The sequence below is a fragment of the Centrocercus urophasianus genome, unplaced genomic scaffold, assembly GCF_019232065.1.
Source record: "Centrocercus urophasianus isolate 14NV4802_14NV808 unplaced genomic scaffold, USGS_Curo_1.0 seq_16, whole genome shotgun sequence".
NCBI classification, from domain to species: domain Eukaryota; kingdom Metazoa; phylum Chordata; class Aves; order Galliformes; family Phasianidae; genus Centrocercus; species Centrocercus urophasianus.
The window spans coordinates 4,307,904-4,329,349 of record NW_024884711.1 but is presented as its reverse complement, the minus strand read 5'-3'; the positions used below and the strand labels follow the sequence as shown (position 1 = coordinate 4,329,349).

Below are 21,446 nucleotides of genomic sequence, written 5' to 3'. Positions count from 1 at the left end.
CAAAGGCCGTCCAACCAAAGGCCGTCCAACCAAAGGCCGTCCAACCAGCGGCGGATGTTAACACAGAAATCCCTGCACACTGCACATAAACTCTGAAAAACGAAAGATGTTTGCTCCATCTCAAGGACGGATCCAAGTGTGTCAAGGGCCACCAGAGAACAGAAGAAACACTGGTGTTCTATCTTCCTATGCAGTGACCAGCAAAAATATACACTGGTTCATTTTTTAGCTCTCAGCACTAACTGCACTCCAGTACCAGCACACCGATGCAATACCTTTGACAAAACTGTACTCCACAAATTATACCTTTATTTCTGAACACTAATTCTTGATAAACAGAAATTTATTCTGGCTTCCTATCTTTAACGTCCTTCTGTACGGGGTAGGAATGAAGTTGTAAACCTTTGATGAGCAGTTTCACTGAGCTAAAATGGAAGATAGGAAGATCTTTGCACGTGTCAAAGAACGAATCATAGAATGGCCTGTGTTGAAAAGGACCTCAAACATCATCTAGTTTCAACCCCCCTGCTGTGGGAAAGGCTGCCAACCACCAGAACGTATGACTTTTCTGAATAGGATATGCAGCATTCAAATTCAGAATGTTCTTAACTTTGGAAGAATTGAAATGACTGAAGCTATTTCAAGTTGCTGTTGAGTGTCCTTTCCTCTCCTACTTCCCACCTACTCAAGTATGCCCAAATTCATGCTTTGCAAGGGTGTAAAAAACTAAAAAAAAAACTTTGGCATAGAATTCCATACTGTATTCAAATAATAACACAGAGCAAGAGCATGCTCCAAAACAGTCTCACACACAGCATCTCCTTTAAACAACAGGGCAGCTATTTCATTATGCAGAGCTTCTTCCGAGAACCTATGAAAGATTCTTGCCCCATGCAGCTGCAGACCCTTTCTTGTCTGAAGTGGAAAACTTCTACTCACACGGAGCTCATTATTCTGAATGTGGCAGAAGTTACTCCCCAAACATTACATAGACATGATTATATATCCTACACACACTGCTACTGCTATACAGATGTAAGGAGAAACAGATGTAAGCAATACTGCATGCTCATGTTGCTACATTGCTTTGCTCCAGCTCCACTTTCTGGCCTTTCTAGCCTCTAAGCTTCATATTCTAAATTTAAATCACTTACAGAATATACGTAACTTCTGCAGCAATCTTTCATAACCAGAACACAATGCTCCAATTTATTTTAAGGTCAATACCAGGAAGTTTTCTAACTTCCATCTGCGCCTTATGGTCAACTCCATCCATTAAAAAAAAAAAAAAAAAAAAAGGAAAACAAAATAACAAAAAACCCCACAACTGGACTAAGCTTAAGCAAGTGGTACTTTCAGGGCTGTGACACACAAAGCACTATATCCAAATATAACAGTCAGCCAAGGCACTTTTTGCTTTGCAAGGAAAAAGCACTGGTTGTTTTTTCCTTTCCTCCTAGACAAGACCTAGCTTCTGTGTATTTGAAAGACAAATAGTGTGCATCTTTCATTTGATGGCCCCTGGATGAAAGTCACCTGCCCATAAACACCTGCTCTGAAGCCCAGGAGGCAGTGTTATGTCTGCAGCCTCTTACAGTACTGTGAGAAATACTGCAGAAACTGTAGTGAGTACACTGCATTCTGAAACACGGGGTCAGGAAAAAAAAAAGGCACTGATGGAAAGTCACTTACATGGCATTCTTGGGAAAATGAGGGAGAAAGGAAAGTGAGTTGAAAATAACCCATGTTCTTAGGAAAGAAGAACAGAGCAGAATCCTAAAGGTGGACCTTAAAGCCCCGCACCCACAAACAGTAGTAAGTAAATTCAGACAGCTCAGTGCTTACAGCTGTTGGGTAGGGAGGGAGGAAGTACCTGAAGAACCCATCTAAATAATGCCTGATCCCTCCCTGTTACAAACAAGAGGCACACACTGTAGTGAACCCAATGCATCATTTTAATAGATCATAAATGCAAAACTAAATGACGTCTGAGGGATAACAGTCAGGCAGCCACTGCCTCAGTGCTGCTGGAAAGGTGATGGCAATATTTCTGTTCAATCACTGTACTCCACAGCTAGACAATAAGCAGACATTTCAACTTGGCCAAATGGAAGATGCAGGATGGTTTCTTATCTTAACCATTACTGAAGTCTCACTGCTATTTGCCTTCAGGAAACCTAATGCTAACCCCTGACAGGAAGAACAAGGAAGATTTTTAATTCAGTCTGAAGGGCACACATACACACAGCATAAAGCTGTGCTGAACTACATTAAGCCTGCTTGGAGCACGGAAGTAGATGGCTAAAGGAAAAATCAGTAAATAACGATCAACCATGTGCAACACTGCATGCCACTTGAAAATACTGATGTACTGGAAATTCATATTGAATGGAAATAAAAATACAGGACAGAACATTTTCACTACGTTTCACTGTTCTTATTTCCACTAAGCACATACATACAGAAAAGCAAAATGCTATTTCATTTCAAGTCGGACAAACTTAAAGCTCTTTACTTGTGAAAGTTACACAGTCCCTTTGCAACAGTTTATCTTAAGTGTTAGATTTAGGAAGTATTCCTTTGCTAAGAACAAAGATGGAGCAATTGATATACGTGAGAGCGGATCAAGTTAAGACACAGCAATCAAAATGGTTTTGCTTTATGTTACGGAAGTTTCTCCTATATCTAACACTGCACAAGGTATCTTGCACAATGAAAAGTAAGCAGAAGTCCCTTACACTGCCTCGCTTTGCCAGAGAATCACCGTAGTCTGCTGGCAAAGTCCGCTTGCTGGACTTTTTCTGCTCATGTTCAACTGCATCTTCAATTATAGGCTCAAGCCTCATCTGGACAAACACCAAAGATTCGGATCAATTTCTTTTCATTATACAGTGAGGAAAGATCTAAAAGCCTTGTAAAACTTCTGAAATTCTTTAGAAAACTGTACAGAACTCACTGACACTTAAATAAAAGAAAATGCAAAACCTACTGAGGCTCTGGCCTTAAATTCAATAACTTCCAAAGAAACAAAAAACCAACCAAACCAACCCTACAGTCTGAAGTGAAATCTTAGTAGATAATTAAATTCTAGGTTCCCCCCACTGTTTTAATTGTTGGTGGGATTTTTTCAGCCTTCTCAGCTGCAAGGCTTTTAGATTTGTACCAAAAGGCTTGCTCTTGAGTTCAGCACAGTCAGCTAAACGGCGTTCTACCTCAGTGTGCATTATTAGAAGCATCCATCATCTAAATGAAGCTTATTAAACAGAATCTTTAAGTTTAATGTTGCTGTCCACTGGACAAGTTTGCCAAATAAAAGCCTACCTCTGCGTGGAACTAGTTCTTCCCCAGCCCTTTCAAGACTATACCTATGTATTTCTTCCTCAGCAAACAGAACTAAATCTGTTTTGTTACCTCTGTGAGAATGGTGGTGTCATAGGAAGGCTGATACTTTTCCTTCTCATGTGCAGTTCGCTTCTCCATCTTTTCTCTGTCTGTTTTCTGTTTCCTGTCTGCTCCTTTTGGCTAAAAATGAACAGTTACATGAAAATAAAGCAGAAAGCAAACAGCTTTATAACTGAAATCTCATTTCAGAAGTCAAGCAGTAATATAAAGATGCCCCCCATCTTTATAAGAGTTTTGATTGACTCATTAAATATCTGCTTTCCACCCTTACCTTAAAAACTTTAATTTGACAGCTGGCTGAATGCAGATGATCTGTATATTCTCCATTTTCAGTCTGCTTGAAAGTGTCAACCTGAATCCTAAAAGGAACTCCTTTTTCTCCTCCATGCTTACGAGGGGTAAATTCAGTGCTGATACAATGGACCTAAAAAACAAATGGAACAAATTAACTCTGAAGCATTGTACACATGAATTCCACTAGGTGTTGCCCACACAGGTATATTTTCAAAGGCAAGCTACAAATGACCCAGCGTATGTGAGGATCGAGCTGTACAACTAACTTAAATTTTCCTGCTCACATGCAAATGAAGCCAAAGATGTTATACCTGAGCTGACAGGGAGAAAAGGAAACAAGCACACGTGAGACCAAAGTCTCCCTGAAACCCACAACTCATTACAGATTCTAACTGAGAGTTTGCTGTAAACCGTCATATTTTAAGAGAAATGTCTGAGCATGGCAACTTTATCATGAACACAGCAAAAACTTTTTCAAGATACCATTGTTTAATGTAGTGTAGCTCGAATAAACTTGAGAGTTACTTGTCCTGAATATCATCAAAGCTATAGAAAGACTGGTTTAGAAGAGCTTTATAATCTCATGTGAAAACAGGGTCTTTTCAAATATGCCCACCTTCCCACAAAAGGCAACAGACTTTCTTGGATAGTACAACTTTATTAGCTAGAAATATCCTCCAAAGGTATCTAATGGAAAAGTAAGTTGAAACTGTGAGTTATAATGAATCTTACTGGGCAACACGCTCAGTTTTTCTGCTTGCCTCTGAAAAACAAAGCAAATTCAGCACCAGGGACAATTGCATCCCTTGTGCTGCCAACCGTTAGGTGCAAAACCATCTATTTCCTTCAACCATCAACAACAGAGAACCACAGACTGTGCACAGAAGTGCAGCCAGTGCAGCTATGCTGTGATCACCAGCCTTTAGAGTGAGTGGGTTACACCTGGATAGTAAGAATCAGCTCTTCTAAGGAGTGCATGAACAAAAATCTTACATGGTCTGCTTTACACTTTTTCAAGAATGACTACATCCCATAATGGGGTAATTCTTACTAGAACAAAATGCCTTTGCACCAGATCAAAGTTAATTTACTGACAGTGCTGAAGTTAACCTGTGGCAGTCTCAGTAAGGAACAAAGCTACCTCAAACTTCATGCTTTTTTCCATAGTAAAAACAGGACTGAGACAAAAGCAAGCTAGAAATTTTAATGCAAAACTGAACATTCTTTCTAAATAATGTGCAAAGATAGCATGTTCAATTGGCTTAAATATCAAATAAGAAAAAATAAATAATAGAAATCCTTCTACAGAGAAAACAACTGATATATGAAACCAGTTTGAATAGCTGATCTAAAACCTTCATCCAGGATCTCCCAAATAAAATAACGTAATAGTGCCAACTATTTAGAATAAATATATTCAAATACTCCATAGGACTAAATATTTTAACCAGGAACTTTTTTTTTTTTTTAAAGAGTTTTTTGAAAAAATCTCTTAAAAGCTGCTTTTATAAGATCAAATTAAGTTGAAAAACCTAATCTAGGAACCTTTATATATCTAACAGTTGCTGTGAACCTGTGCTTCTTAGAAAGCTGATATTTAATGGCCATCTCGCATGTTAGAAACCAAGGAGCTTCCCAGTGCAAATCTACTACTATTTGTGAGCTGAAAGGCATCAAACACAAACATTCAGTCAAGTAAAGTTTCAAACCTGAATAAAAGCAGATGTACATTTTGTTGGATCCCACAAAAATTCAACTGCATTGAGCTGGCTTGGATTTGTCTTGATATCAATGACTCCAACAGACATAGGAATATCTACATTAAAATAAGCAATATGTATTTTTAAATGACCATATTCCAAGAGAACAACAGGAATACACGTTAATATAAGGTTACCACGAGCACATATGGGTACAGCGAGAAAACGTGGGCTGCCATGAGCAGCTTTTTAGAACAGATCTGAACAATCTTAGTAGGCTCAACATGCCAAGTGCTCTGTGCACGAGGGTGTTTTGTGATTCCCCCCTCCTCCCCACCAGAGACACAGGGCTTATGAAATAATATGATATAAAGCTATGCCAAGTAAAGAAATCACATTGGTGTCACTTCCACAATCTACTAGAGAAAGTTATTTTTATCTGCGTTCTCCTAATTACTATCATATTTAGGAGTCAAAATTACCAAGAGCACTAACTGCATAAAGTTGCCACCTCACTCAGCAGCACTTCAAGGTTTGAAAGGAATGTGAAAGTGCAAGAACATTTTTCTTCAAAACACACTGTGAGTGGCACACAGAACACTGCGCTGCGCTCTTCACCAGTCAGCAGAAGTGTCAGCATAAATATGACCATCATCCATTTAAATGTATTTAATCTAATATAATGCCAAGATAGAAACAATTCTACCTAAGTCAAGAAGTCTGTCCCCAGGGCGATTCCACTTCCATCCTTCCAGCTGCTGGTGTTCGGTGTATTGCAACCTTCTGTCATGGAACACAACTCTTATAATACTCTAATAAGAGAACAATAATCTGATGAGCCACAATGTTATCATATGTCTAGAAACAGCCTGAAGACAAAGCACTACAGCATTCCAAAAGAGCCACACAGCTGACAGATATGTGTTTACTGAAAAATTAAAAAAGAAAAACCTTGGCAACCATCAGTACCCCAAAATAATCCAGAATACTGAAATAAAACTCAACAGAAGGAAACAGCTGAAAATGTGGTAAAAATGGAAGAAGAGATTTACAAATTCTTTATTCTAAAGGTCACAATGAATCACGTGCAGCAAAGAGAGCAACACTGGCAGCACAACATCAACACTGCGTAGGCTACACAGACTTGTTTTAGAAAGAAAACAAAACAATCATTTATTTTGAAAAGCAGGAAATACAGTTTCACCAATTCATTTTTCCATTGGAGATTTTGTGAATTGCTGTAGAAACCTTTAAGAAATGAGATTAATAATTCCTCCTAGTTCTTGTAAACAGATTTACAATAAAACTGTTACTTTAGTTAATGGTAAGTAGTAACAAATTCTAAACTATTCCAGATATTCTACCTGAAATATTTATTGAAAATACTAGGATTAACTTTATTCATCTGGAAGCAATTATCCAGCAGCACCTTTTCTTGTGAGCAGTTCTGTTGCAACTGTGCTCCAAGCCACAGAATCACAGAATGGCCAGGGTTGGAAGGGCCCTCAAGGATCATGAACCTCCAACCCCCTGCCACATGCAGGGCCACCAATCTTCCATTTAATACCAGCCCAGGCTGCCCAGGGCCCCATCCAACCTGGCCTTGAACACCTCCAGGGATGGAGCATCTACAGCCTCTCTGGGCAGCTGTTCCAGCACCTCACCATCTCACAGAAAAGAACTTCCCCCTGACATCCAACCTCGATCTTCCCCCTCCCTCAACTTAAAACTATTTCCCCTTGTCCTACTATATTAAACATATTAAACAAATTTATGTTCTGCTGCATGAATGCACATACGAAGCAATTTGAAATACAGAGAAAACAAATATATGGTATAGTCTATGGCCATTAACTGTGAACAAAAGTGCTAAAAACAAAACAAAACCAAGGACTTCCAAATGCAGCACCTCTTCAAGGTATATAACATTTCCTTTGTTTTACATCAAAAGTAACAGCAAGCATGTGTTCCTGTGCACAGACACCAACACACCATCCCTTTTGTGCTGAGTGGTTGACAAGCATCAAACTTCAAAAGATCCACTAATTCATCAGTGTGGAACATCCTCTTTGTTACTGTTCTAAGATTCTGGTATTTAAGTTTCCAAAGTGAAGATTATGTTGATGCAGCAACGCAATACCTTGCTACAATCAAGTTTAGTTTATAAAACTTTTACATTGCTTTGTCTCATCCTACCTACCTAACAGTTCATAACTAAGACACGATTCCATAAAACTGCAGCAGAGAGACTCTCCAAAGCTGTAACAAAGTAGCATCTAATGGGGCAAAATAGGCAACGTGCTTATTATAGCAAGTCAAAATGCCTGGCTGTAAAGATTTAATTGCAGAACTCCCAAAGCCAAATGTTATGCTTGTGCTTAATGCTTCTTCAAATTATCTCTGAACAAGCATCCCACAGACAAGTAAGAACAAAGCCCAGGACTATAGAGGCCCAGCCAAATGTCTCAAATGACACAGCCCAAAGCTGACAGGTAAAGATTCAGCCTCCCACAGGCACGCTGTTCTGGTTTAATTTCTCAGTACTGCTGCTGAAGTAACTGCTTCTCCAACACAGAGCATGAGTAAGATTTTCCTGGAAGATCTGATAAAAAGTGCAAAGAGAAAAATCCAATCCCCCCCCACCACTAGGCCATTCTTTTAATAACATGTCCTATGAATTGGGCACCTTTCATTCTGCCTCATTCTCCTACTTTGTGCACCGTGTTGGATTCAACATACTTTCTGCTAATATTAAAGCATAACAAAACAAATACAGAATTAGAACAGGACTTCAACAGTGGAACAAAGTGCTTGATGAGCTGCAGAATTACAGAGGTCTGCTCTCCTAAGGATTCATGGGATGGCACAGCCCAAAAGACACTGGACATGCATCCACAGACATCTAAGCATCTTAAAGCTTACACGAAAAAAATGTCTTTGCTACACTCTAGCACACAATAGGCAGCATTTTATTGTTTTTAGTATCACTGGTCAACTATCATTCAACAAGTATCCGGTGGCAGTAGAAAAAAAAAAATCTATGAAATGCAAGGTCTCTGGGTTGGATTCATCACACCCAACTTCAGATATTTGAGTTCAATGCACATTTAACAGAGATTCGCCTCATCTTACAACAGATCAGACTGCAAACCTCACAAAGGCTGAATAAAGTGATAAGGTCACCTTCAGTTATCTGCAGTTACATGAAATGAACTCATTCATAAATTGGGAAATGTATACGTGTATATTCCTTTAATTTGTAGTAAATTCAAAACCAGCAAAACAACAGAATGAAGCATTAGGTTCCACTACGTCTACTCTGCTCAGTGGTGAGATGAGCTAGTCCATCTCCCTCCATGACTTACTGTCCAACAAAAGGTTAAAAGCTGCTCTTTTTCACATGCAAACGAACAGCAGAGGTTTGACAGCAACACTATTAGAGAACTGATGCTCACCTTCACCAGTTTGCCATTGATCTCTGGTATGTCTCCAGCTTTCCGATTATCCAGCATCCGTATTTCATAGGACTGACCTGTAAAGAACGAACAGTCAGACCACAAAGCCATCTCGTGCTTAATGCACCTCAATCAGCCTTTGATTCTTAAACAAGAATATCAGTACCTCAAACTTCTGTTTAAGAGATTGCTGTAACAAGGTTGACTCCACAGTACAGGAATGAGTGCAACCATGAAGTGAATCTCTTTAATTCAGGTAAAACTACAGATACTCCCAAAGCTTGAGCATTATATTTTACATTTAGAGTAACTACTCTTTTCTTCTGATGGTTTGGTTTGTTTTTTTTTTTGTTTGTTTGTTTTGAGGTTTTTTTTTTTGGTGTTTTGCTTTCCCAAAAGAAAGGAAAAAAAAGCATTTAAATGCTTCACACAAAATACATACCACTCTCCCATGTTTAATTTTGTCCATTTAACTTTTGCCTCTGTACGACCTGCAGAGGTTTTATACAATTTCCAAATATAAGCCTTTTCAATAGCATTACTATGAAGGGGTTTTACTTTGCTGTGACACCATTCAGCCTATCAGGCTATGCACCACACATGTGCAAGCTTTCTTTACTCCAGCAACATCTGACCACCGCTGACATAAAAAATATACATACCAAAATTAAATGCACGTACTGCAGCCGAGCAAACATCACATCATTTCTACTCCTGATTTAGTGGGTGGCTACCCTGCCCACAGCACGAGGGATGGAACTAGCTCCCTTCCAACTCAAGCCACTCTGTGATTCAACTCTGTGATTTTGAGATTTAATTCAGCACTACTAATAAAATTTTGTAACTTTTTCTCTGTCCATTGCTGTTTTAAAATGGAGGGGAAAAAAAAAAAATGAAAAAGAAGAAATTTTTGAGACAAGGGGATAGATACATTCCAGTCTGAAGTTTTGGATACGTAGCAGCTTTGACAGTATGAGAAGTGGCACAGCACTGATTATTCCAGTCACATCTCCACTGAGTGCTATACATTTTCCTCAAGAACAGCCAGAGAAGCAAGCCAATGTAAGGTGCCATCAAATCTAACTGGCCTACGTTTAACACTAAAAACGTAGCAGGAAGAAACATCTGGAGGTCTTCATCCAACCCTCTGCTCCAGCAGAGACATCCAGACCAACTCCCAGCTTTTGAGTTAACTCCATGGCTGGAGACTCCACAACCTCCATGGGCAGTCTCTGCTGGTGCTCTGCCACCCTCTCAGTGCAGAAGGGTTTTCTGGTGTTCAGAGGGAGCCTCCTGTGTTTCAGTTTGTGCCCACTGCATCTTGTCTTAGCACTGGCTACCACTGACAAGAGCCTGGCTCCTTCCTTTTTGTACCCTCCCTTCAGGTATTTGTACATAACTCCCAGCTCCCTTAGCCCTTCCTCAATGATGTGATGCTCCAGGCTCTTCACCATTTTCATGGCTTTTTGCTGGACACTCTTCCATATGTCCATGTGCCTCTAGTACTGAGGAGCCCAGAACTGGACACAGAACTTCAGGTCAGACCTCACCAGTTCTGAGTAGAGGGGAAGGATCACCTCCCTTGACCTGCTGACAATACTTTGCCTAATGCTGCAAGGACATACTGCTGGCTCTTGCTCAATCTGGTGTTCACCTGGACTCCCATCTCCTTTTCTGCCTAACTGCTCTCCAACTGGGTGGTCCCCAGCATGTACTGGTGTATGTGGTTGTCCTTCCGTTGGTGCAGGATCCGGCACTTCTTGTTAACTTGAGATTTGTGTCAGTTCACTTTTCCAGCCTGATGAAGTGCCTCGGGATGGCAGCAGGACCTTCTGGTGTAACTGCCAACACGCAGAGGCTGCGCTCTGCCCCAGCTGCAAGAAGATCACAGCCCTACAGCTGCACACAGACCTCTAAATCAGGTTATCTACATGCTGCATGTAACAGTGCACACACTTCAGAACAGCAGCCCACCACACCAATTTCCAGAAAGGATTTTGAAATTTTCCTACAATGGTGCTCTGCAAGCACCCACAAACTCCCCCTGTAGCAGGGATTTTCTTTCATACCATTTCTGCTATTTGAGCATGTACATCTAGCTGAACAGCCAGCTTAGAACACTGTCCTACAACTGTGATAGGCATTCTCAATGGACATTTAACAGATCTCACAACTAAAAACCTTGCAAACCCCTAACAACCATCATCACTCCAAGATCTGAACTTCTAGCATCAGCTCTAGTTGAAAACTGCATCACTTAAAATATTCCATTAGCTACTCTCACTAAAATACTTACTGACAGAGTGAAGTCAGGGCATATTTATGTGTTCCCTTTGGAAACATCATCATACCTTAACAGATACAGTAAACATCCCCTTGTCTTCTGGTAGTCTCAATCCAGTACAGTAAGGTAACTATGAAACTGAAGAGGGCATCAGGTCTCTATGGCACTCCCTACTTGCGATCCCCTTGAAAATGATTAAGCAGGAGAGCAGTAACAGGGCCGAACTAAAAACCAGGTAACAGAAGTAACCAGGATTAAAATTACTCCTTTTCTAGGAGAGCTTATTCCAACTTATTATATCCTCTAGGAGAACTTATTGCACCTTATTATGCAGACATCTGCATCAGTACAACTCCAAAGTACTGTAAACTATAACACGGGACTACAAACATTAGATCTCTGCTTCAAACTGACTTCTGTGTAAAATATGTCATCTCAAAACTACCCCACGATTAATATGTTAATACGTAGGGCTTGTACTAACAGCTGGAAGATAAATTTATTTTTCAATGTCAGCAAGTTACCTGGAACACTGCAAAACTACAAGACAACTCTGCAAGAAATCTTAAATTAGCAGAGTTTCAAGGCCAGATGAAACAATTACAGTTATTTCAGACAGTGGTACTTAAATGGCAAGCTCTCCTCAGAACTCAGAGAGCACTTCTTGTATTTCTGCTTCCTATCTTCTGCTGCTTCCCCAGCATGCTGAGCTGACCTTCAAGCACTGTGTGGGCAGGGAGGCTGGATGCTGTCCCTGAAGAAAAAGTGAATTTCTACAGATACCAGATTTTTCTAAACAGTGCCAACCACGTTGCTGGTCCAGCACACTGATGGAACTGTACTGCTTACTGCTAAAGAGAGCATGCAGGGTACAAAAAGTGATTAAAAAAAGAGTAAGACTGACTAAGCAAATTGCTGAACTATGCAATCATGTGTCTGTAAGAAATGACTAATTGCCTCAAGAACTTCCAATTCTCTCACATCAGTAGACAAGTCAAGTAATGTTTAAGGTATATTTAGACAGACTTGCTGCTGCAAGATGAAGCACTTGGCAACTTCATTCACATGGAATGCTCAAAAGGATTCCTCGTCACCATGTCATTATGAAATTAGATACAATCTGCTCTCACAGATTTAAGGCACCCAGTGTGCAGTGAAACTTTTTCAGGTACCAATGAAGATTCAGCAAGGCATATTGTAATGTATGCCCTCTTACCTGCATACTAAGCACATTGCTCAGAGAAGCATCTGAGCTAAAAAGAATAAATGCACCAAAACACAGTAGGACACGGAAAAGAAACAGTGTGCATTTTTTTGGTTATTTTTCATACATACTGTGCTGAAGAACCATGCCTTCTAATTACAGTGCTGACTACTGGGAGATTTTTAGGTGCTAGTACACAAAGAAAAGAAAAAGCAAACCCACACAAAAGAACAGTGCTACTTCAGTATTAGAGCAGGAGTAAGGAGAGGGAGAGTGTACACAGGTCATCCATAAAGTCCAAAAACTGTAAAAAGATTTTGATTGCAGTTCAAAATACTAGCTGACTGAACTTAGGGCAGCAATGGCATTTCCAGAGATGACTGAGGTTTTGTCACACATCATTTTGCTCAGCAGTCAAAGCTGCCTGTAGAAAGAAAGCCATACTGGCAGGCAAGTGAGACACAGGCTTTAAAAGAACTAAACAGCCAAAGTCACAGGAGTTATCTATCTACTTAATTTCTGATAAAGGCAGACAAGACAAAAGCAAGACATGTACAACTGGTAACTACAAGGGTAGCTGCACTTGTGTTCACTTCCAAAGTAAGACATACAGCTATCCACATACCACATGGACAACACGAGATGGTAACAAGTTATCCAGACTCATTTGTTCAAAATACAAAGAAACCTTGTTTTGAAATTTACACCATAAGCTGCATTCGTGGCAGTTAAGCCTGCAATACACGCATACCAACCTTGATTCAAGTACGTAAGAGTTTCATCGTATAATTTTACTGCTGGAGATGTCGCAGCACACATAACGTACTGGAAGGGTGGATGTTGGGCCTCATTTTCTGGTGGAAGGCTGGAATCTTCCTGTTTGAAAATAGGCAGTGCCAAAACATCACTGCAAAGAAAAAAAGCACAATAACTGTGAGACTGCTGGCCCTGCCTTGTGTGAAATTAAAAAAAAAAAAAAAAAAAACAACACTGAAAATTCTTCTCCCATTTTACAGCATTTTATTTAACATAAATTCTGCTGACATTGAATATTTTTCAGACTTGTTATTTGGCTTTACCACACCGAATGGAGCAGTAACGATTCAGCAGCATTCACAAGGTATAGACAGCTTATGCCATAATTTACTTCATAAAAAGACTGGCAAAACCTCGCACATCCAGTTTCTGAAGTATGAAGAGCAATCCATGCTGTCTACAGGCAGCACTAAGGAACTAAACTGCACCACAACCAATGACACACTTTCTACTTTCTATGGAATACCCTGTATTAGCAGTACATTAATTTGGTGTCTTTGTATACAGTAATATACAAAGACATATACAGACTTCAAAGAGGTAAGTGAGTTCTACTCCAGGATAGTGTTCTTCCACCACTGAATTTCTGTTGATGATTAAATTTCACCCTGCAGATCCACGAAGCCTTTTGCAAAGAATAATTCCTAAACTGAAGATTTCTCACATCATCTCCACTGTTCAGCTTTTAATCCAAACGTATCTCTCATGTTTCTTCCCCTTCCATTTATTACAAACATTAATTTAATACATGTTGCAAAAGAAATCTAAAGGTCTTATCCAAAATGCACTGCTACTTGAGTTTTTGAAGTAAAATTATGTTTTGTCATTGCTCATTGCTGTTACAGCCTGTTTCACTGGAAGGGAAACCTCAGGGAGGTTTTACAGTCTCTTCCCAGATGTAACAACTGCAAAAGACATCCATGCAGGTTCCCTGGTTCCTTCCCATTTGGAGGGAACCACAGGAGACACTATGAAAGAAGGCACTAAGTCAGGAAGCTGTTCCAAAAGCCTGCTGGAGCGATGCCAGACCCAAACCTGGAACCCAGAGGAGGCTGCCTCCCTTAAGGAAGATAAGAGTTCCTTTCTACAGACAAAAGCTGTCACATATCCAGAGGCAGGAGAGAAAATACCTTAGGTCAGTGGGCTGCTATGTGAGGATGAGTGGGAAGAAAAAGGGAAGTGCTCCACGGCTGAGCAGAGGCAGCCTGACACAGAAGGGAGCCCAGCCACCAGCCAGGGAGAAGTACTGTCCCAAGATGGGACTCCAGCACTGGGAACCTGTGTTTGTGACACGCTCTGGAATGCTGAACAGTTGTCAGTGCTTTTATGAAGAGGAACTTTAAAACGGAAAGAACATGGCAACGATTAAAGTGTTTAAAATACACACACGTAAGAGCAGAAGTGCAATAAAAAAAGGCATGCAAAGCATCTCACCAAATGAATAACCCACGGCTCTCAATACCTGCAGTGCTTGCTTTCACTTAACACAAAATTGAAAAGCAAGTCTCTCGTGTATTTACGTAAAGCACCTTTCAAGTCTCTATCTGTAAACCACAGGTAGAAAATGAAAATGCATCTGGCCTACCTTAAGGATACGTGCAGTGGTTAAGGAGCTAGTTAAACTAACAGACGAGGCACTGGAAGCCACCAAACACAAACAGAAGACAAATTTAGCCAGCTTTATCTAATACTTGCAGAGTGGTGATGACTAACTGCTACTGCAGAGGAAAAAAGACATCCTACTCCAACCACACAATTTCGCTGTAAAGAGCACACCAAGCACATCCTTAAAAGCCACCATTCCAAAAAAAATGCTCCAGAAAATGGCACAAAGTAAACAAAAGAACTTGCAGAGATTTTCCCCACACAGAAGCATACATATCTCTGAGAAAGGAAAGTCCTCTGGGCTCCAGCACGTTGCAAAGGAAAAGAGAAGCCAGTGCAATTCAAAACTACCTCTGAGAGGCAAGGAAACACCGTTTCATTAACATTTAGCTTTGTTCACTACAGGAATGGAATGTCAGCGTTCTCACATTCAAAGATAGAGATAAAAGGGGGACGGTCAATAAGGTATCAATAAACTGCTTCAAATCTAGGTTTTAAAGCGTCAGTGACAAAGAAACGCATCCTGACTGCAACCCAGCCATTAACTTCTCTTCAGAAAGGAGCTGAGAAATCAGCTCTGTCCCACTCTAATGAGGCAGTTCTGGCACTGTGGCACAGCAGCTGAGCACAGCCCATCCCCTTCAATGCTCAAGAGCCCATCGTTCAGCAATGCAGGTTTTCCAAGCACAGCTGGCATAAGGAATTCCTGCCACATGGACAGCACTTTCCCTTCCCCCTCCAAAATATTTTGCAGGGCTACTTAGGGATCTCTATCAGCGCATAGCACAGCCTAACACACAGCTAGCTATACAGCTGAGGGTGGTGGAAAATGTTACTATAGAGATACCCCATCCTGCCAAACATAACCCGAGGGCAGGCATGATAAGTTACGCCTGTTCCCCTTCTCACGCTGACTAAAAGAAATAACACAATCACCAAACCTCCGTGTTTACACAGGAAATCATCATAACCAGCATCAGCCTTCTACTTTCATAACCCTTCGTCATGCTTCTACTCGCTCACCTGGTGCAATTTCACCAGTGTTGGCCCAAAGCAGATTAACAGCGGGCACTTCTCTACCAGCTCCACTCAGACTGTCTAACACAGCAACAGAGCTGCACTATCCTGCCAGCCTTACCTAGCATCGTTTGAAGAAGCAGACAATCTCGGCTGACCTATCAAGGCTTACTCTCCTGATGGAAGGAACTCCGAGATCAATTTTTGAAGCTATTTGCTCCAGTAAGAGAAGTCCTCACAACTTGTTATTTAAAGCTTTCAAGTGAAAGCACTCTTTCCTTCTACACTAAGGAGAAATCATTCCTAGAAAAACAGAGTTAACCTTCATCACACACCAAAAGCATGCTGTAAACACCTCTGCAACACCCAGCTGGGACTACCCACGCCAGAGAAGCATGTATGTGAAGCTGCACCACACAAGAGTTGTGAGGCACCCAAGAGGAAGCAAGGTGCACATCACAGCTTGAAGCACAGCACCCAGATGGATCTCATGTGATAAGCTATCCCACTTGAAGTAGCCCATATAAAGGACAGAAAGGCCAAGAAAAACACGACTTTTTTCCCATGCTTGTGAAATGCCTTTGTTGGCTGCAGAAATCACCTTCTTTCTGAACACAAAATCCTGCCTATTGATTTTTTTTATGATCATAAAACAAAAGAACCACCTCCTGTCCTTACAAAAATAGGAATTAGTATGTCATCAAAATTGCAAGTGACACTCCATCAATCACCTGCCTTATCTGTCTCTGGACTGTATGCTTTTGGGTGTGAGAGTACTAAAGCATCCAAGAACACGCAGCTCTTTTGAAACTTTAAAGCATGATTTACAAGGGCAAATACCTTGAGAAAAATGGTTCTTGAGCACTATTTGAATAGGAGTTAAGCTCTGCTCTGTTAAGGTGTCTGAATGAGCAACAGGAACACGTAAAGAAACAGGCTGACGCTTCCTAATACTTTCCCTGAGTCCAGAAAAGGAAATTCAGTGTAAGAAGAGATCACCAGCAGTAGCTGCTGGGAAACAACTTTCTCTGACATGGCACAAGATGAATGAGAAAACAGGTGCGAATGTACTGCTGTGCTGGGAATCCTGCAAACCTTCACAATGGAAACTCAACTGCTTAAAGGCCTCAGCTCATGGGGAGTCCGACACCCACACACCATAATGCTACCACCAAAAGCTCTGCATTGCTAACGTCACGATGGAAGGAAGGAGATGGTGGACCAATGTCTGTGTACAGCCACAAATCCCTGATTCTTCTCCAGTACAGGGAGGCCAGGTAGCTGCTCCAATCTGCACCACCTGGTGTAAAGACTGCTGATAACACATCTCTAAGAGACCTGCCCTCAGTCCCTGCCTCTGTTCATCATGAGGAGTGGACACTGAATACAAGCATGGGAGCTGAAAGGTCTTTTTGTTGACCTTTTATCGTGTATCCAGTTGGGGGGGGATGGGGAGGGGGGAAAAGGGAGGAGGGGGAAAGAAACGAAAAAGAAAAATCAGTGTCAGTGATGGAGAATGAGATTTATCTTTCAGCACAGCCACCAAACCACTTGCGAACAGAAACATTTTCTGTGGTAACAAAGGCTTAGGTCTGTGGATTTTCTTTCTCCCCAAATACCTGTTTCCTGACAAATTACTAACTTGTGTCTGCACACAGAATCAGGCTCCAAAGCTGATCAGTACATAACATTCTATTTTACAGAGTCCCGAGGTCAGTGAAAATTATTTTTTCTGCAGTGAAAGACATAAAAGTAGAAGACACTACTACAACGTGAGACTTCTGACTTGTGATGCTGCAAACACTGCAACTATTTAAAAACAAACACACTTTTGGGGGCACGTTAAGTCAGCCCTTCTCTTAAAAAAGGAGCTTTAACCGATGGCAGAATCTCAAAGCAGTGGGTGCTGTATGGGGTAAGCAGTCATCCTGTCTGTCAGAAAGTAACAGGAGCCACAAGGGCAGCCGGGCCTCAACCACAGAACTCAATTTCTTTCTGTCTGTATAGCGACTATAAAGGTTAGGATGGTAACTGCCATGACCCATCAGAGACCCAGAAACTGTCAGCTAACATCCCCTTTTTCACTTGAGAGCGACACGATGAGTTGTAGGGTAGCAGTTCCCTGACTCTACACAGGAAACCTCATTGGTACTTCATGCTCAGCCCTGGAGGCCGACATTCCCTCATCATTCAAGGCAGCTCCCCACAGCACAGCAAGAAAACCAAACTGCCTGCAGCAGCCTTCCAACTGCCTCCAGCCATGGCTGCTCAGCTCCCCACAGACACCTTGGGCTTGCTGAGGGGACAGGAGAGTCAAATCAACCTCATGCCCCAAAAATGGAGGGACGGCTGGGTATTTTTCTTTTTGTGGTTATTTGTGTCAGAATGATCATACTCAATTTAGTTTAATAAACTTTAGTTTTTAATCCAGCAATACATACTGAAATAGCTACACCTGAAATAATCAAGTTCCCTCAGGACAGGCCTTAGTTACTGCACCAGAAATACCACCGGGGTTGCAAGCACTTAAAGAAATCCATATACTGTGCCTCCAAATTATACATAAAATTGCATCATGGCCACTAAGGTACTTCTCGTATTTGTGCTCATTTAACTTAAATCAATTAGTTAATACATCAAATCGCTCAGATTAAATACAGAATTTTGCTGGAGAAATGGCAAGATGTTCCTAAAGGTTCACTTTTCAGTCATACAGTCTCCATTTTCTCATAGTTCACACCAGAGATCAGTGGTCCCCAAAATTACCCATCATTGCTACGCTATGAAGATAATGTCACAGATATTATGCCAGGTAAGTGATAGGAAATCACCAGGAGGGTGAGTGCTGCTATGCAACACCATCTCTGCCACTTCAACTTATCAGCAATGCTCAGATCCACTACTGCTAAAGGTACTTTAAGTACTGAAATTCCTGGCTATACACTCACGGCCTGAATTAGTGAGAAAGAAAAAAAAAAAGCAGAAAACCTGAGTTTCAAGACTGTAAAGAACTTCTGAGCACTGTTTAAAGCTAAACCGTCAGAGAAGCTGTGTCCAGCCAGTTTCTCTTACAGAAACCCGCAATCAGTGCTCACAAGCAGCCTTTTTACTAACAACATCCACAGCAGGGCTCACACCTCAACCCAAGGAAGTATCAGCTACGTTACAAGCAATCCAGAGCAGGTAAAGCAGAGACCACATGCAAGCATTCCTTAAAAAATACAAAGCCATAGAGCTGGAGAAGTTCTCCCAGTGCTCTTTTCCAGAAAACATTTATTTTTCTAATACCCTTTTTTGCAAGGAAGTGACAAGCACACAGCTTCTGCTGGCACACAGAGCCAAGACTGGAACATTTTCACTCTGTTACGCCACTTCCCTTAGCTTTCCCATCTGACATCACCATCAACTGAACAGGCCGCCATTTCCCACAAGTATAACTTGAAAAACGTGTAAGAAAAGCATAAAATGCCAAAATCCCCGAGTCCTGCAAATACTAATTGCAGTTAGGTGATCCCTTTGTGTTCAAAGAATTAAGTTAAAATACCAGTACATGTTCCCAAAACACTTTTTAAGTGACTCATCAGAATTGCAAAGAGGACAATATTACATTTAAAATTAACGTACAACTCCACTTATCCAGCATTACTTTCTGTGAGGGTTTTTTTTGACTGCTAAAACTCTTTCTATGGTAATTGAAAGTAAACTAGAAATGCCAATATAACAACAACAACAAAAAAGGATGACATAACAACATCACTGAGGATCAAAACTAAAGTTTAAAGGAACCAAGCAGCGTGTTATTAGGAGAAGAAATGAACTCTAAACACAGAAAAGGAAATCCTTAAAAAACTCTCTCATTCAAACCTGGGGATTTTCATCCTAAAACACCAAGAAAGAACGGCATCATGGTAAAGAACGAAGCACATCTCTTTAACAGACACGAGTGTTATCAAGTGTTATCAATTACTGTTTGCATGAGAGGAAGATAAAACAGAAAGTGAATGGTGAGAAGCCACCCAGGCAGCTGCCAGACAGCCTCAATGACCTGCACTGTTCTGGGGGACTGGTGACCGCCTGGCACAGACAGAAATGGAACAGAGGAAGAATAACCATCCAGAAGAGCTGAATATACACTCATGAGTATCCTCACTGAAGGAGGTGAATCACCTGCTTCCATGAATTGACAAGTTCTCAAAGATAGCTTTAATTTTAACAATAGTAATAAAATCATCGCATGGTGCATGTGGCACCTGCTGAGCACACAACCCAGATGCCAGCACAACAGCCCTCCTTCCTGCTCAGCTGAAACCCCAATCCCCAACTTCAAACAAAGATATCTCAGTTACAGCACCTCACCTGAGAAATTCAACCCAAAGAGTGGGGGGAGGAAGGGGGGGAAGGGCAAGTTTCAGGTAACCATGGGAGAGAGCACACCTCTCAAACAAGTCTGGCCATCAAAACTAACAGTGCCAGCATTTTGCACCTCTGCAAGATTCAAAACACTGAGTTATGTGACCGAAGCCTTAGACTGAAAGATTCCCAAAATCAAAGGTCTCAAAATAGTTCCCCTTTTAGCACTAACGAGTTACATAGGGACCGAGCAGCTCTGCCCACAGCTGAGTTCAAACATACTTTATTTCTAACAGGTACCGTTCCATTTTAACTTTGGAAAGCACACCCAGAGACTGCTTAAATACTTCTACTGTAAAACCTGGAAAACGATCAAGAGAAGAAACTGCTGAGCTCCAACAGGAAGAGCTGCACGGCAGTGGAAGAAAAAATGGAGGTCACCAGAGACCCACTCCACACGTAAATATGAAACAATAAACAGAGTGACTCAAGTACAGCCATTTTACTACTCAATTAACAGCCACAGCGTTTGGTCGCTCAGGAAAGAACGCTTCCGAAACGTTAGAAAGAACGCAGCTACGGTTCACTGCAAACTACAACCGCAGAACCAGAACCGAGAACTGTTTTCTGGAATAGGGGAAAAGCAAAGCCGAGGGGCAAGAAAACGGCGCTTTCAGGACGGGAACGGCAGGCAGGGCCGCAGCCGGGGAGCTCCAGAGGGCATCCCCTGCCACGTGCCAGCTCTCAGGGTGCGGGAAATGAAACCGAGGGGAGGAGGAGGCACGGTGGGAAGAAGGAAGGAAGCAAGAAAGGAGCGAAGCAGCCGCCTCGCTCCGCGCAGAGCGGCCCCGCGGTCCCCGCCCGTCCCCCGGGCGCACCTCATGCTGTAGGCGCCGGCTCCCAGCTCCTGCCCGATGCCGGAGAGACTGGCGTCGAAGTCGTGCACCAGCCCGGACTCGATCACCTCATCCATCTTCAGCACCCACGCCATCTTCCGCCGCCCCCCGCGCTCCCGCGGCGCCGCGGGAGGAGCCGGACGGGGAGGAGTCGCTCGGCCCCGGAGCCTCCGCCGGGAGGCGGCGTCTCGGCGGGCGGCGCGGGGCGGGAGGAAGCGAGAGGGGCCGGGGGGGCGGCGCGGAGCCGGGGCGGGACGGAGAAACGCGTACTGGGCGGGGGAGCGGCCGCGCTCAGCCCCGGGGGGGCCCTTCGCCCGCGGCGCGACCGGGGCGCGGGGCCGCCCTCAGCATCCTGCGGCCGCCCGGCCGCCGAGGGGGGCCGGGGACCCGGCGGCCGCCGCCTCCTCCTCCCCCTTCCCCTCT

At 42.3% G+C, this 21,446-nt stretch overlaps 1 protein-coding gene across 3 annotated transcripts in view; it reads right to left on the bottom strand.

Annotated features, from left to right (window-relative positions):
- The window catches only part of UBP1 (upstream binding protein 1), a 30,491-nt gene extending 9,322 nt beyond the window's left edge, over window positions 1-21,169 (bottom strand). Inside the window, exons 1-8 of one of the 3 annotated variants that reach the window (XM_042817193.1) lie at window positions 21,006-21,169; window positions 13,095-13,246; window positions 8,852-8,928; window positions 6,103-6,208; window positions 5,406-5,512; window positions 3,674-3,826; window positions 3,412-3,522; window positions 2,739-2,846 (exon numbers count right to left, since the gene is read on the bottom strand). In XM_042817193.1, coding sequence (XP_042673127.1) covers window positions 2,739-2,846; window positions 3,412-3,522; window positions 3,674-3,826; window positions 5,406-5,512; window positions 6,103-6,208; window positions 8,852-8,928; window positions 13,095-13,246; window positions 21,006-21,118 — 927 coding nt within the window. In that variant the 5' untranslated portion in view covers window positions 21,119-21,169. The remainder of the gene's footprint in view (window positions 1-2,738; window positions 2,847-3,411; window positions 3,523-3,673; window positions 3,827-5,405; window positions 5,513-6,102; window positions 6,209-8,851; window positions 8,929-13,094; window positions 13,247-21,005) is intronic. The other 2 variants (XM_042817192.1, XM_042817194.1) reach the window with 2 other exon arrangements.
- Window positions 21,170-21,446: the final 277 nt, after the last annotated feature.